This window comes from Dermacentor andersoni, chromosome 1 (genome assembly GCF_023375885.2).
Source record: "Dermacentor andersoni chromosome 1, qqDerAnde1_hic_scaffold, whole genome shotgun sequence".
NCBI classification, from domain to species: Eukaryota; Metazoa; Arthropoda; class Arachnida; order Ixodida; family Ixodidae; genus Dermacentor; species Dermacentor andersoni.
In genome coordinates this window covers 305175208-305192920 of record NC_092814.1, presented here as the reverse complement: position 1 = coordinate 305192920, position 17713 = coordinate 305175208, and the positions used below count along the sequence as shown (strand labels likewise).

At 48.5% G+C, this 17713-nt stretch overlaps 1 protein-coding gene across 2 annotated transcripts in view; it reads left to right on the top strand.

Annotated features, from left to right (window-relative positions):
- LOC126547719 (polyisoprenoid diphosphate/phosphate phosphohydrolase PLPP6-like) overlaps positions 1–17713 on the top strand; it is a 123469-nt gene that overhangs the window by 39936 nt on the left and 65820 nt on the right. Inside the window, exon 3 of one of the 2 annotated variants that reach the window (XM_050195680.3) lies at positions 502–1055. The exons of the other annotated variant lie outside the window; for it this stretch is intronic. Within the exon in view, the coding sequence (XP_050051637.1) occupies positions 502–905 (404 nt within the window). The 3' untranslated portion in view covers positions 906–1055. Of the gene's footprint in view, positions 1–501; positions 1056–17713 lie in introns of those variants that run through there. 2 annotated transcript variants of the gene reach the window in all.

The following is a 17713-nucleotide window of genomic DNA, read 5'->3' as shown; positions in this document are numbered from 1 at the left end:
TGGGGCAATCAGCTATAAGCACTTGCGGTCTGTTGTGGAATGTCACATTGCACAGTTCCAGTGGAAAACCGTTCAAAAGGTGATGGGCGAGGCGCATTGATGGACGCCGACGCCTCAACTCATTGCGGTATGATGATTGACATACGGTGGCGCAGTCAGCTACGATGGCAGGTAAAATCCTTCGTTCTAACTGCTTTGTTACAGCTGCGCCGCTGTTTGTGCGCAGCGCTTGCTCCTTGGACATGCACGCAGTGTCCCTGTCGTCTGTGGGCATGTGCACAGTGTCGGCGAGCAGTGTGTGTGCGTGCGTCGTGCTTCCGTCTGCTTTGCCCCCCCCCCCCCCCCCCCCCCCCCCCCGCTATTCTTGCCTCGTATGCATTCGGTATGCTGAAGAGGGCTATACGTCGCATGCAGTAACGCACTTTTCCGCCTGCCGAGTTAAACAGAACACGAGTTCCGATTGCGACCAAACTTGCGAGACACCCTTTGCCTCCCTCGCAGCTCTCTTCTTCGACGTCGTGCTGGTGGCCGTGCTGAAGGCCGTGGCGCGCCGCCGCCGTCCCGGTGTGAGCCGCGAGCAGTACGAACGCGAGCCGCTCTCGTCCAACCTGAGCTTCCCGTCTGGCTTCACCTCGCGCGCCTTCCTCATCACCCTGATTGTGGTCGAGCACAGCCACCTGTTCCCGCTCTTCAAGCTGCCCTTCCTGGTGTGGTGCATCGCCGTCGCCATCTGCAAGCTCCTCATGGGCAGGCAGTTCCTCGGGGACTCCCTGGCGGGTGCCGTCTTGGGCTACATCGAGTACCACTGTATCGTCAACCCCTTGTGGCTGTCTGAGGGCGCTGCCTCCTTTTTCTTCAACAGCTTCAATGCCCTCGAAGAGCCCACTTATGACTCGATGCTGTGATTGTGTGGTGCACGCTGGAAGGGAGTACTTCTGTTTTTTTATTCAAGGAACTGATCTTTTTCTTTATTTTTCTTGCCTGTGTGTGCGTGCAAGTGTGTTGTGTGCGTGTGTTCTTTTCTAATAAATTAAGCACGTGTGTGACTAAAGGGATTTCCATTAATTTGTGTTTCTTTAGTTTTTCGAACGTCTTCGCGCTGCGTAAATTAGACGCGCACCAGCAGAAGGGCACCAGTCGTACTGACCTTCGTGTACGTTTGTCGTGGCTTCAGGCGGCTCCACACAACAGACCTGATCGCTAATGTGCCCCATGTTCTCACAAACTGCTCGCGAATTCGCGCTCTTCCTCGTCAGAATCGGTCACTGCTGTGATTCCGTAATGGTCCTCCGGTGGTGGGTGGTTGACAGTTGGTACGTATTGCAGTAATGACGAGCGCAAATTTCGACGACTACAAAAAAGCTAAACCTAGGCCGATACCGTATGACCGTTCTGCTCTAGCTGCAGTTTGTCCCCATTTCAAATTATTTATTTCGATAAGGAGAAGCTTAGGAAATACCTCTGTAATCCATATAGCATTCTAGTACGCTTATATAGTGCTAAAAAGTGAGCGGTAACAAAGTTACAGCTCGGGGATCGCCTCATATCGTTGGTCAAGCGCGGAGTTATCTCCCCAGACGGAGATGCTAGTGAGAAACAGGGTGTAAATTGAATGCAAAAGGACACTAAGCTCTCGCGCGGAATCACGTGTGTACCAAAGAGCTAGCTGACGCAAGTTGAGCTAGCCCGGTGTGCCAAACCACGGTTACGCCACTGCCGGCGTCTAATGGTAAGTAATCGTCAATAATCTAGGTGCTACGTATCCAATAATCTGGGTGCTGAAGCCAAACTTTTTTTTTAAATGCTTGCTATCCAGGCATTAGTTGTTTTGCGCAAACTCCCACCTTGCGGCTCATCATCATTTACGCCCTCATTTGTGCCGTCGACGATGTCTTCACGACCATGACTACGAATTGCGCGCCGACGCGCCGCCATCTTCTAAAGAACAAATTCAATGGGATGCACACAACGTCATTCTTGTCCGGGCGGCCGCATTTCGATGGGGGCGAAATGCGAATACACCCGTTGTTACGAACGGCCTGCAAGCGTACCGACCTACAAAATTTTCCCAGCCAGCCACAGCTGTAGGGGGGGGGGGGGGGGGGCGATAATCGGAGAACCAGACCTTGGAACGCGCCCGGCCCGCTGCGATGACTCGCTCTGGGAAAACAATACGCCGCGTCCCCAAGCGAGCGCCGCCGGGATGGATAGACTCAGTCGGCGGACCAAGTATTGTTACTAGATTCACCGTCACCGTCACCGTCACGGCTTGTTTGAAGCGGTGGAACACCTGGAAAGAGATATTTTGCAGCGGCCGTCTCACGGGGCTTAAATGTCGTGGACAGACGCGGCGGCCATTGTCTGCAGGGTCAATACTGGGATGAAGAGGCACCGTGTCTGCGAGAACCCACTCACCTCGGCGTGGTCATTGCAACCTGTGCGGAAGTCGGGTCGGCTACGATGACTTTGGATGCGTCGTTTGGTCGAACGGCCATTTTCCGTCACCTAGGGATCTAGGGAGGACAGAGTGTACTTAAGGAGCCGTTGGTAGCTTCTCAGTGTGCATTCCTCTCTCAGTCATGTTAGACTGATGGAATGTAACGTTCTCATGTAAATAGTGTAAATAAATCCCATATTCCTCGTTCTCGATGAGAACAAGTCTCTCCCTTCAACAACGTCCTCAGCGTGGATAAGTTGGACGACGGCATGGGCCAGCTACCATCTATTTCATGCCCGACCCCAACCATCACACTGTGTACTTAGATTTAGGTGAACTATAAAGAACCCCAGGTGGTATAAATTAATGGAGTCCCCCACTACGGTGTTCCTCATAATCAGAAAGTGGTTTTGGCACGTAAAACCCCATAATTTGTTTTTATTCTTGTCGGCTACAGTTTCATTTGTTATGCCCTCTAAAATATACGTGCTGACGTCACGGCTCTTAGTCTGTGTTCAGCGCAAAGCCTTGCAGTAATTACCAGGCGCTATTTTTTTCATCGTAGCACAGTGGTTAATATGTCCACCTCCGAAGTGCTCATTACTGCAGTGACACGAGGTGGAGTCTCTGTGGAGTTGGTAAACAGTTTTATTTGAAGCGCTTATTTGGTTACCCTCCCTGCGTTATGGCAACATTCGTATGTTAGGTGTTCCACCTGTGTTGTAAAAGCTTTGAGTATCACACGCAGTTGTATTAAGGTTTGTCTGCTTTACAGTCCTACGGGGCGTCTATATAGGATGACTTTTATTAGCACAATTCCACTCTGTAAGATGGATTACTCTGAGAGGCGTACATTACTTACAATAAAAATCGAAATGCATCATCGACTAATTACTAAAATTCAGGTTTTAAACTAATTACCATAACTGCGGCACATATTGCAATCTACGAATTGTCGCCCGTGAGTTTGAAAGGCGTATCCACTTGTGACGCATGCGGGTGGTGACACCAGTTTCGAGAAATGCGTTTCCAAAATGTACGATGAAATGCATTGATCTTGCAGTTATTTTTGTGCTACAATGCACAACAAGTAGGGGTGTGCAAACACATTAAATTTTGAATGCGAATTGAATACTCGTTGCTATTCTATTCATATTCGATTCAGAGAATTGATGCTAGTCGAAATTGTCGAACAGGCGTTCCTTTTCGAATATGAGGGATGGCAGCACTTACTGGAGTTTCGAGAGAGATCTTGAGGCCTGATCCTATATTGACTGCTTCAGGAGCACAGAGGTTGCTGCGTAGAGGCGGATAACATCTGCTCGCCAGTGAAGCCGCACGTATGGTGCGTGCGGTCGGTCTCGCGAGTGAAAAATCGGTGTGTCGTGATCAAGTGGTTTCCGGCGCACATGGGATGTGTCGGATCGCGGCAGCGCAAACCACAACGAGACGGCGAACGCGGCGGCGCGTGCCGCTGCTACTGCGGTAGACCCGTCGTTGTGGTGGGAAACCAAGGACAGAATGACCTCCTACAACGAAATTGTGAAGTGGTACAGAATAGAGAGAAGGTCTGTGCCGCCACCTCATCCGGGCTTGACCCGTAAGGAAGCGGTGTTATATCGACAACTTCAGACGGGGTCGTTACTCACCCCGGTGCTGATGAGGCATGTGTGTCCGAGTGTTTGTGAGTGACTTGTGTTGTGTGTGCCGAAAGGAGAGAGCCACTGCAGCTCGCATCCTTTGGGACTGTGCCAAGAATCCACACGATGCTTCAACGATGACAATGATCCAGCCGCGGCTTGGGGCCGCAACGAGGTGCCACGATCAAGAGGTCCAAGCCCTGGCCGTCCAGCAGATCTCGGCGGCCCTCGAAAGGCAACGACCGAGCGAAACCGGGGGGAGGCTGCCACCCCAAAAAGAGGGGCAGGCGCGGTCGACCAATGGGAGTAGTGCGGCCATGGCCGGAGTAGAGGCGTCACACGCCGGGAAGACGTCATGGCCGCGTCACGGTGGCGCCTCCCTTACAGGGGAAGGCTAATCGTTCTGCAGGCATTCCTAATAAAGTTGCTTCGCTCGCTCGCTCGCCAGTGATTCAGTGCCTCGCTTATAAGTAACCAGTATACGAATTAGTTGTCTTGATTTAATTAGGCAAAGCCATTTATAATTTAACCGGTCTCACTTTTTTTGCATCCCTTTAAAACAGTGTATTGTGCTTGCAGTATCACGCTTTTCTCCTACAACAAACTCAACCCTGCGCGTGTATCTGGCGATGTGCTGTTGTCTTTGTTTCATCGAATCACCATAAAGTTGCAAGAGATAACCGAACGCTCGTTTGCAAACTCCTCAGTCGAGCGAACGTGTATACGCTTGCGAAAGGCACTTCATCTTTTTGGAAATAATGCACATAATCCTCTTTTTTTTTTATCAAATGGACTGCAAACAAACTTCATTTCAAAAGGACAGACTGAAGGGCTTAGTACCAGGCAGCGCAGGTGGCGACAGCAAATGCAGCGGAACGACGCCGCCCCCGTCTTTTCTGTCGCCCTCGGTGTGCCTTTCGCGCTAGGCAGTGTGCGTGAAACTTTTAGTTTTGTTTAGAAATTAGAAAACATTTGATTCAATATTCGAAGTTAATTTTTTTCTTTTAATATTTGATTTGATTAGGGAATTTCACTATTCGAACATTCCTAATAAAACGGCGTTTTCTGGGACTGCAGTTCATTTTTACCGCAAGATTATAGTGGAGCTTAACAGGTGGTCTTTTCTGACCTATGTTAACACGATAAAAAAAACCGGCATTATGGAGCCATCATGTTGTGGTTTATTGTCTGACTACGCAAAACTGACATGCGCTCGCTGGCACCACTGTGTGGGTCAAAATTCTGTTAAGACGGCTTTGCTGGAGCTTGGATTGTCCGCGACGCGAGCTGTGCAGGCGGTGGTGGACAAACGTTCTTTGATCGCTCAATTACAACGTACGATATAACGCTGAGGATGACAAGGCGGCCTGACGAAGACACGGTGACATCGCTGACTACAACGATTGTTATCAGCCTAACGGAATGGACGGACGGGCAGGTGGACAAGGTAGAAACCCTGTTTCAAGAACTCTGCAGCTTTTAGAGTAAAGCACCGATGTAGTATAGACGGAAGGAACAGAGAACACAAGTAGCTGCATAGTTTCGCAATACGGATTGTGGTTCTCCCTTCTGTAAAGGTAACTCTGTCGTCGCTGTTGGCAGCGTCGCAGCAATGTGCTCCGCGGAATGTAGGTAGGGAGGGCCTTTAGGGTTCTGGCCAAACTCGATTTCGCCCGATTTTGAACTTTGTGGGTTTAATTAGACTACCGTAAACACGTCCGTACCCGCCGCGGTTGCTCAGTGGCTATGGTGTTAGGCTGCTGAGCACAAGGGCGCGGGATCGAATCCCGGTCACGGCGGCCGTATTTCGATGGGGGCGAAATGCGAAAACTCCCGTGTACTTAGATTTAGGTGCACGTTAAAGAACCCCAGGTGGTCAGAATTTCCGGAGTCCTCCACTACGGCGTGCCTCATAATCAGAAAGTGGTTTTGGCACATAGAACCCCATAATATAATTTAATTTTTAACACACGTCCGCCGCTGTGGCTAAGTATATATCTTTCTGCTGATGAGCAGTAGATCGCGGGTTCGATTCCCGAACGCGGCAGCTGAAGTCTGTTGCAAGCTCAACGTGAACATAGAGAGCTTTAGCAGAGCGTTTACGGTCCGCTCCGCTCAGACCGACGTATCATACCAATTTGCGCACATCCACTCAGCAGAACGCTACCGGGAACACGGATGCGCGTGCGCACAACGCACATAGCGGCAGCGGAACGTAGAACGCTGAGCACGTTCCGCTAGCAACCCGATTTAGCGGAGCTTCAGGGCGCGTCTAGTTGCTTTCGTAATCGTTTTACAGCTGAGCCGAGAGCACGTCACTGGCGTCTTTGGGAGACGCGCTTGTTAGATAAGCGAAATTAATGCACTCAAAGCAGCCAGCGGTGCGCGTGAAATGTGCGTTCTGCGGAGCGTATAGGCAACGCTCTGCTAAAACTGTCTAATGGCTCATTACTCGTATACCGAGCTGTGAGCGCACGTTCAAGAACCCCGCGGGTGGACACAATTGATCCGGAGGCATCCGCTAAGCCATCTCTCATAGCCACTCCGTTGCTTTGGGACAGCCTGGAGTACGGACACAAAAATCATGGCAAATCAGTTTAATGGCAAAAACGTGGCAAAAACTGTATTAGTTTCTTGCTTAGCTCCGTGTTACTCTATAAGGTGGATGGCAATTTTCCGCTTACACAAAATTATTATTATTATTATTAGTGTTATTGGTTAGGTAGTGCTTGACTCCATAGTTAGAACTTGTAAGTCTCAATTTCTCGAGGGTGGAAAAAAAAATCTCATACGATACTCACTAATGCAAATTCGAGTGCAGCTGTATACGTGTTTTCATTTCGTGATATAGTGGCTGGCGTGGACAACATATCTCGCGCGGCACGTCGCAAAAAAGCCAAGTGTGGCGCGACTGCCTCGCTAATCGGGTGAACGGGAGAGGCAGCAAACGGGTGACGCGTGGGCGCGATTCAGAGCAGCCGCTGCGGACAGACCTCCGCTCATGCAGCGCTTTTTGACGCGCTCGCTGCAAGCTTTATCGATGGCGTCATCGGTGAAGAGACGACGCGCGCTCTAGCGCAATCTCGGATTGATCGTCGCCGCAGAGTGCTCGCATACAAACTAGCGGTAAAACGCGCGCGGCGCGCCGCCGGTGTTAAGGTACGGACACACTAGCGTCAAAACGCGCGCGGCACGCCGCCGGCGGCGCGCCGCGTGCCGCGAAACCTGCCGCGGAACCGGTTTGGTCTGCCGCGCAGAGGATAGGTCAAGGAGCCATTTTCGGCGGCTTGCCGCGTGCCGCGAACCAATGAGAGACGTCCGGGCTTTCTCCTAAGCGCCACCTCGTGGCTACTGCCCAAGTTAACTTCCAGCGGCGGCGGCGGAACCACGATCGACGACCGAGCGCTCCGAGCCAGCCGCGACAAACAGCGCTAGTGCTTCGTCTGCGTGCCTTTTGCGCGCGCCGCCGTCGCAACAGCAGAGAACACACTATGACAAAAACGCTCATCGTCGTCAGAACATCGTCGTCTGCATCTGCCATTGCAGGAATCAACGCGATCAGCGCGGTATTTGCTAACCGAGCAAGGAAAAAGCGCGCGACAACCGCGATATCGCGCCTATGCTCCCGCAGTTCGAGACAAGGCGAGATCAGCGCTGTCACGTGACTCCGCGGCGGCCGCCGCGCGCACAACCGATGTGGCCTCTCTGCCGCGCGGCGTTCTTGCCACCGGCGGCGTGCCGCGCGCGTCTTGCCGCCAGTGTGTCCGTACCGTGTAATTGTTTTCGTGCGACTGCGCTGGCCGACGGGCTTGGCATCCGACGATAGAATCAGTACTCTATATACCTAAAGCTTTCGTTGGCCTCCAAAGAAAGTATGTTCTTGATTATATTGCGCTTAGCGTTACACTGACGATTTAAGTGAAGGACAGGACGTGGACGTACGTAGCGCAACGTACGTCTACGTCCTGTCCTTCACTTAAATCATCAGTGTAACACTAAGTGCAATATAATCATGAACGTCCACCAACTAGCCCCTTCACTGCTTTACTAAAAAGTATGTTCTGTGCAGGGGTGCGATTTCGACAACCGTACGGCTGGCCTTTTCCTGCATCGCTTTTCACGCTGAAAGCTCGAAACGCCCATCAAGTCGAATGGCGGGGCATTTGAATATATAGCTCCAAAGGCATGCCAACAAAACAAATTTCGCGCCTTCGAAAACAAAATGACGTCACTTCTGTTTTTAACATATATGGCGCAACATTATTTTTTCTTCCACCTGAAGTGTTCCCTCCACATACAGATGGCGCTAAGCCCCATGAACAGCCCATGAACCGCCATGTTTTGAACGTATGGGCTCTTATGGAAGCTTCGCTACCAGGTATATTTCAGTCGGTGTGGCCTAGTGATCTACTCGTAGAAAACTTAAAGGTACGGACACACTGGCGGCAAGACGCGCGCGGCACGCCGCCGGTGGCAAGAACGCCGCGCGGCAGAGAGGCCTGCGGCAGAGCGGCCACAGTTTTCTACGAGTAGATCACTAGGCCACACCGACTGAAATATACCTGGTAGCGAAGCTTCCATAAGAGCCCATACGTTCAAAACATGGCGGTTCATGGGCTGTTCATGGGGCTTAGCGCCATCTGTATGTGGAGGGAACACTTCAGGTGGAAGAAAAAATAATGTTGGGCCATATATGTTAAAAACAGAAGTGACGTCATTTTGTTTTCGAAGGCGCGAAATTTGTTTTGTTGGCATGCCTTTGGAGCTATATATTCAAATGCCCCGCCATTCGACTTGATGGGCGTTTCGAGCTTTCAGCGTGAAAAGCGATGCAGGAAAAGGCCAGCCGTACGGTTGTCGAAATCGCACCCCTGCACAGAACATACTTTTTAGTAAAGCAGTGAAGGGGCTAGTTGGTGGACGTTCATGATTATATTGCTCTTAGTGTTACACTGATGATTTAAGTGAAGGACAGGACGTAGACGTACGTTGCGCTACGTACGTCCACGTCCTGTCCTTCACTTAAATCGTCAGTGTAACGCTAAGCGCAATATAATCAAGAACATACTTTCTTTGGAGGCCAACGAAAGCTTTAGGTATATAGAGTACTGATTCTATCGTCGGATGCCAAGCCCGTCGGCCAGCGCAGTCGCACGAAAACAATTACACAATTATCTGGCAGTCGTAACTCACTACTTTTGACTGAACAGATTAAGAAGCGATCAAGCTACCCGCGCCACCAAATTCAGACAAACTTCGACAAGCAAAAAAGCACTACGTGTGAGGGGGGCGTATTTCAACAGGTGAACTTCACGAGCTCGCCTTTCTGCACATTTCAAGAGGTGCATGCATTGCATTGCGAGTGATAGCGGCGTCAACGCCCCCTGTAACGATGGGCGCTGAAAAGAAATGTATTTATTAATACTAATAAAAGTAAATGAACTTCTATTTTCTTAACTCATCACGAATATATAACATTGACCAGGAATTTTATTTTCGTTGAATGAATCTGACTGTCACGCTTGAATCAAAAAACGCTTTTTTTCTTTCCCAATGTTTGTTCCCTCCAAACATAGTCGCGCTTCAATCGCTGCTCCCATAACCCCCCTTGCTGATGTCCGTGACAATTTGTACTGAACCGCTTTTTGCCCGAAGCTTCGCGACCTATTGGCCTCGTGCTCCACCACTGGAAAAGCTGGCGCCACCGTCGGCGGGACGTGCTATTAGGGATCACGTGGACATAGCGTCCGCGTCGGCTGCTTCGGGAGCGCCGAAGCGAGCTGAAAACGAGAGTTTTAAATTCCCTCGTACGCTGCGGTCCTCATTTAGTGGCGAGATTCTCCCGTTTCGAGTGTCTCCTTTACAAGCTTGAAAGCACCACAATAGGTAGTGGCTGCCTTTGAAGGCGCGTAACATGGTAGGCTACTGCTCGGTGCCGCAGTGCCGGCCGTACGCAACGGAGCCCGGTGTCAGCCTTATTCACACGTAGCCGCAGGACAAGAAGCTGCGTGAAGCTTGGATCGCGAAACATAAAACCGGCAAACAGCCATCGGCTACAACTCGAGTATGCAGCAAGCACAGACGCGAGGAAGATTTCTGCTACGGCGCTGGGTCTGTGATGTTCGGAAAACGCGCACTGAGACGCTCGCCCGAGTCCGCTGCCCAACTAATGTCATGATGGTTTGGTCTATGAACTTGTCGATGCTATAGATACTGGCAAGTTCACTGGAGTGGAAAGGGATCGGTAAGAAACACATTAAAAAAAGCATGGCATATGTTTGTGTTATGAATTAATGCACTGGATTAGAAAAAGAAGCAGCAGGAAATCGCATGCTGAGAACACCGATAAACATACAGTGCGACGCAACTCGAGAAATAATATTGAAACGTCCAAGAATTTAGACGAAAAAGAAAAGATTGAATCGTCGCGACGGCACATCACAGTCCCCGTCGAAGTCTCTACAATGAAATTATTTTTGAACAACTCTGATAGCGCCCACGCAGCAATGGTTGCTTGTATACTGTCAAATGCTCATATTCTGCGGCCTAAAGCTCATGGCACGGTGCGAAAACGCGCGCGCGGTGAAAGCGAAACAGTGCGCGGACAAGCATGCAGACGCGCAGTCGGTCGCTGCGAATCTGTGCGATCGCTGCATTGAGGCTTCATTCTATTACGCTCAATTCAGTTATAGAAACACTATAAGAACATATTTCACATAGTTTGCTTTCAGCGTTTACATACCTTTCACGCAAGAAGCCGGTTCGGGAGACTCCATCGCGGCAACCGCGCGCAGTGGTGTTCACTGTACGTATTCGCTAAAGAGATAGCGTCTGTAAACGATTCTGTGCTTTCAGTTTGCCCATGATTATTATTAAGACAGCAACAAACTTTTCTCGTTTCGAAAGTACTTACAGAAATGTCCGGGACAGCTCGTGCGTGGTGTTTTCAGTGAGTGCTGACAGCAAAACCTATGAGGAGCGCGCCACGTGATCCCTCATACTACGCCAGCCAGGCGCTTCCGATAGAAGACGACTTCGTAACTCCTCGCCACCAATAGGGCGCTATTCTCGACACGCATGGCGGCTGCATGGCCTCCATTATCCGCTATGTTTACTCTCTGATTGGCTGTCGAGAGGTCACATGCTTTGAGATTTGTGCCGGGAAGCAGAAGTTTTACAATATGCAATTTTGCGTTTTCATCAAGATGACGAAACGTGACGTGGAGCTGCAAATTTTATGGACTAATACATTTTTTTAGCCATTGGCAGCTATATTGCGACGTTAGCGCTTCAAAAAGAATGTGAGCGGTAGCGTACAGAAGCCAGTGCAATGCATCTGCGATTTCGCGAATATGTGGTGGCGATCCAAGATATGCGCCATGCCAGCTTGCTGATTGGCTGAAGGAATATCCCGTGGGGAGCGTCACAGGAAGGGCTATTTCGTAAACGTCATTTTGACGATGCGTGACGTTGCACTGGGCCGCAATTGCTGAGATTTTCCGCCATAATTTTTGGTGCGACGAGCCACGAGAATTATGCTAATGAGCAGCCATATGCAATGGCAGCCGAGAGGAATGTGTATCGCCAAATTTTCCCCGTCGTTTGGCGCCATGAAAATATTTTGTTCATAACGCGTGCTCATAGTATTTGCATCGCTCTCGGGTGGTGTTGGCATTTGTGTTCCTGGCCATCATTTTTTAAAAGAACTTGTTTATACGAAATAATATTGGTTGAACATAGCAAACTTTCGGCAGTGTTGTCCACTTTTCACTGCTGTATTTGTATTGTAATCAAGATCAATGCCTTTTCGCACAATCAAAAGTTATGACAACGGCGTCTTTCTAATTTATAAAAAGAAATGTACGCAAGGCGGCACCTTGAAATTTCCTCCCGTGGTCAACTAAAAACGTTGCCCGCGGTGCGAGTAACCAGCGAAGTGAACAAGAGGTGGCAGCGCCAGCGCTTGCGTCGCGCTAGTGGATATCTCTGGCGCAGCGAGGCCCGATGAGACGAAGCGTTGTGGTGGTTCATTCGTGCCGTCACGTCACATAAAAAAATATCAACATTTTTTTTCACCTGCGCCAAAGCATCCAGTGAAGACACTAAAGCCAGCCAAGGTAACTACGTTCTTATTTATTTTTTAGACTCACTTTTAATCGCGAGAATACTTTGAGACTCTTCAATTTTTTTTTTTGTTCTCGCTCCCCTACCCGCAGCCTGCCACAGCCAGCCAGAGCGCATGCGTTTTTCTCGTGTTGCCCCGACCACCGCGCGGCGCACTCCGTTGCGCGTTCGGTTTTCTCTGGCCGAGTGCATTTTCGCCTGGCCGAGGTTTGCACGCTTTCTAGCTAGCAGACGAGAAAAATAAACAATGGTCGCTCGCCGCCATCACCGTGGGGACTCGACGGATTGCACCGCGTTCGCTTGAGCGCAACCTCTCCAGAAAGTCTTGTCTCGCCGGTGTAGGATACCGAGCAGTATGCGCACGGTTCTTGGTGGACCAAGCGTCTCGTGTTTTCTTCGATATTCCTTTAATAGCCACATTAGTTGCCCAAAGTAGGCACTAGATTGTGACCAACATACTTTCCTTGGTATCAGTCGTCACTTACAGCGCATACATAGACGAGGGACAAAAAGGACGACGAAGACAAGCGCTGACTTCCAACTGATTTTTATTTTGAGAAACAGACGTATATATACTGAGACACCAAGACAAACGCGCCACCTACAAAGCGTCAACCCGACATGAGTATGCATTCAAAATTCATGACCTAAGATCAACGAGAGCGCAGGTGCGACTTCAGAAAAACCAGTTCTTTGTCTGTTAATGCTATTAATGGCTTATTAACTGAGTCACAATCGGCAATCGCTGCTGCTTTGATGTAAGTCTGGTACATTCATTAGAATGCCTAGCTAAGATAGTGGTTTGTTCAAAAATCGGGACGCAGCCGCATTGTGCGCAGTGAACACCTAGAAACCCTTCCCTCCCTATGCGCACTTTATTGTTCTGTTCTTGTAACCTAACGTTAAGACTATATCACATTTTCGCATTTCTAATGTACGAGGGCGAGTCAAAGGAAAGTGAGCCTATCCACCCTGCGCAATTATGGTTTTGTTGATTATCTGCAAGGCCTGCGCGTAGCACACAGGCATCTCTCATTTACAAAAGTGACACGCAGGTGGGAGGATAAATGTTATTTATTGCGCTCATACACTGGGTTGAACATGGTTGCGTGACGTAATGGACGCTGCAGAAGTTGAGCAGCATGGTGCCATAAGGTTTTTGACAGCTGAAGGCGTTTCCCAAAAAGAAATTAGTCACCGTATGGCTGCTGTGTACATTGAACATTGCATTTCATTGGTCACTGTGAAGCGTTAGAACAAACGGTTCAAAGAAGGACGTGAAAGTTGCAAGGACGATCCCAGACCGGACCAAAGCCATGGTGCAATCACCCCTAACACTGTCTGTCCTATATAAGACCTACCGCATTTCAGAGGTATCTTATACACAACACCTTTCGAACGAACTGTATACTTCTTTCTAAAAATTCTAAATATGAACCAACCAGGCCCATTGAACTCACTGCTAATATACGTTTGTTTCTCAAAATAAAAATCAATTGGAAGTCAGCGCTTGTCTTCATCGTCCTTTTTGTCCCTCGTCTATGTATGCGCTGTAAGTGACGACTGATACCAAGGAATACCAACTAGCCCGTACGCAAACCTTGCTTCAGTATACTTTCCTTTGCGTTCTTTTTTCATTATGGTGCCTCAGCCCCACAATATGAAAAAAAAAAAAAAAAACGTTGCGCCGCAGCAAATTGTCGCATGGTGAAAGTTCTATTTTGTTACTTCTTTTGCGGAAAGTAATGGGCCACGGGACGCTTCAGCCGCCGGATACTCTCATATCATTGCGATAGCAATTATATGGACACTTTAGGCGCATTCCTGCCGTCGCTCTCATGTTCCGCATAAAGTCCAAGGGCGATAACATTGTGACCACGCGCCGCATGCTGTATGTGCGAGTGAAAGCGTGTTGGGGGGAGGGGTTGAATGGGTGAGTCGACGATGGTGGTTCAGTCTTGTGTGCGCAAAGGAGAAAAGTGAGGACGAAGCCCGCCGCTTTCCGTCGTGCGCGATACATCGGGGGGAGTGGATGGAATGGGGGAGGGATCTAGGATTCTGTGAATCTGTGATAGCGCAACATGTTTATTTGCCTTGTTTGACCCATTATATACCGTGACTTTTTCTTAGATACGTAGATTAAGTGGAGACTTATACGTATGTTTAGATATCTTGTTGCGAGGTTTTGTGCATACGTGCAGTGAACTTTGTTTCCAGTGGCACTTTTTTGCCCTTTATCAAGCTGTATTTCCGCATTTCTAATGTACGAGGGCGAGTCAAATGAAAGTGAGCCTATCCACCCTGCGCAATTATGGTTTTGTTCATTATCTGCAAGGCCTGCGCGTAGCACACAGGCATCTCTCAATTACAAAAGTGACACGCAGGAGGAAGGATAAATGTTATTTATTGCGCTCATGCACTGGGTTGAACATGGTTGCGTGACGTAATGGACTCTGCAGAAGTTGAGCAGCATGGTGCCATGAGGTTTTTGACAGCTGAAGGCGTTTCCCAAAAAGAAATTAGTCACCGTGTGGCTGCTGTGTACATTGAACATTGCTTTTCATTGGTCACTGTGAAGCGTTAGAACAAACGGTTCAAAGAAGGACGTGAAAGTTGCAAGGACGGTCGCAGACCGGACCAAAGCCATCGTGCAATCACCCCTAACAAAATTGCAAAGGTTGATGAGCTGATGACACAAGAACGGAGGGTAAGCATCGATGAACTGGCAGATCGTGTGAACATCAGTCACGGTTCAGTTCACCGTCACCGTTCACACCATAATTCGTGAACATCTCGGTTATCGGCACTTGTGTGCGCAATGCATGCTCAAGATTTTGAATGACCGCCAGAATACGGAGAAGTTCGGCGCTGCCTTTACTCATCTGATCCGGTATCACAATAAGGGTGATGATTTCTTGTCTGCAATTGTGATCGGAGACGAACCATCATGCCACTACTACGAGCCTGAAACACGACGGCAAAGCTTACAATGAAAACATTCGAATTCACCAACCCTAATGAAAGCGAAGGCCGTCATTTCCGCCGGAAAGGTGTTGTTGACTTTTATTTTTTGATCGTCAGGGGCCATTACTGATAGAATGTGCTAAATCTTGAGAGACTATCAATTGTTTCCGATATTGTGAAACGCCGGATCGGCTGCGTGTCGCAATCAAGAACAAACTACGTGAAAAATTGACGAATGGGGTCATCGTGTTCCACGACAATGCCCGTCCCCACGTCGCTGATGTGGTTAATACAAAACTGGCAAATTTAAACCGGGAAACGCTGCAACATCCACCATACAGCTCAGACCTGTCGCCTTGCGACTTCCACATTTTGGGGCAACCGAAAAAACAGCTTAAGGGAACCAGATTTGTCTCGGACGGTGACGTGAAAGCCAGTTGCAGTGTTTTTGAAGCAACAACCCAAGGAGCTTGATGGGACGGGAATTACGCGGCTCGTTAGTCAATGGGACAAATGTCTAAATGCTCATGGAGGCTACTTTTAAACAAAGTGCCCCGTTTGTCATATATTCGCACTAGCTCACTTTCATTTGACTCGCCCTCGTATATTCTGCAGAACTCCTGCTTTTTGTACGTGCTGTCTGTTGCGACTATAATTTCGGTGCAATTACTCACGATACACGACGGGTGACAGGTGCTCCTGCGTAATACATTGGAACAAATGACAGCGTCATTGAGATTTTTCACTGGCCGTTGCATATGTACAAGAATGTAAACAAGTATCTTGAATGACAAAGTTTCGTTAACATATTTGTCCTGAACTTGTTCATTTGATGGCCTTTACATTTTTCATATCAGCGGCATGCACTGCTTTGCTGGTTTCGAACTGATGTAGTTCTAAAGTTCGTGAGATATTTTCTTTACTTACTAAATAGACAAAAAACATGGAAGCATTGACATCAGTTATGTTGGGCACAATTTTTGGCACATACGAGTATAATATTTCATGAAAAATACATATTTTACTTGTATTGACAGTGCGCAGCGTTCAAGAATTCGTTTGCAGCATCTTTGGCAATGGCAATGCAGTTATTATTCATGTATTTGATCTCTAGGCAAATTGTTTAAGAGGAAGCTTTAGCTCGGGCCCAACTCCGACGCGGCCTATGCAGATACATGTAAAACGCAGAAACGCTTTTCTGAGATAACTCCTGAATCGCTTTTAATGAAATTTGTTGCATTTGAGAGAGTAAGTTAAATTCTAGTCTCTGTTGGAAGCGTAATTTCGATTTAGGGCCCGAACTTTGTTTAAACTATTCTGAAAAATTCGAAACTTCGAAAAAAATAGAAGCACGAAGTTTACAAATTAATAGCTCTGCATCAAGAACAGATATCGCGGTTCTGTAAACGGCATCGATTCAAAGCGGACAAATCCGATATGTCTATTTGTATCTTATGTGAATTGGTTATGTTATGTACAAGGGTTCTGCAAAAGCCGTATTTCCATAATACTTAATTTTTTGAGACTCATGTGTGAAATCAATTTTGTCCGCTGTAGGTGCACTATTATGTGCAATTCACAGAATTGTGATATCAATTTTCATTGCTGATTTACAGAGTTGTAAACTTCATTGTCTCGTTTTCTGAAAATTTTAGATTTTTTGCCACTTTTCAATAAAATATTGACCAGATAAATCGGAATTCAAAACAAACAATCACTAGAATTTGTGTTTTTCTTTTAAATGCAACAAACCTCATCAAATTTGGTGAAGTGGTTGCCAAGAAAAACGAATTCTCCTTCTACATGTATTTAGATAGAAGCCTCCGACCTAATGTTTCCTCTTAGGAGGAGGCCGAGCTGCATTGTCAGGCCCCCCCAAACGAAATTTCTGGCTACGCCACTGGCCATCAGCGCCATTTTATTCGCGTCGCGTCTGCATCACGCATCGAAGAAAATGGCGGAATGTCCAGAATAGCGCCCCTATTTGGATCGACCTTGGAGCCACTGCGGCAGTCACGTGTGAGCATGAAAATCTCGCCTCCTCTCTGTAGGTGCGAGATGTCGCGTGCTTTTTCCTTCGTCTGCACGTCGGTTCTGTGTTTACGTTCTTCGTACTTCGTTCTGAACGCGAGTCATATCTTACGAAGATGACAACGTCGTTGCCACTGATCATGTTGCTATGCACTGCTGCGGCGTGGCCGCGTTCGAAAGTCGAGAATGAGTTACTGGGTGTCGCCTCCGCGTCCTTTGATTCAGGGTCCCGCTTGTCGTACAAGATCGGATATAGCGCAATGTCTCCAAAAACCTTTCCATCGGTACGTCGCGGTTTAGACTCATCATTGTAATAAATCTCAAACCATGACAATCGAAACAAACGCGAACGAGACCAAACCAAACAAACCAAACAAGCGCAAGCGAGAGCTGACGTGAGCTGAGGATATTACAAAACGAGCGGTCCTGCTTAGGCGGGTCCGCATGCCACCAGTTTCCCTTGCGCACGTCGCTTTCATCGGTCACCGCCGCTCGCGACGCGCGTCTTTCATCTCAC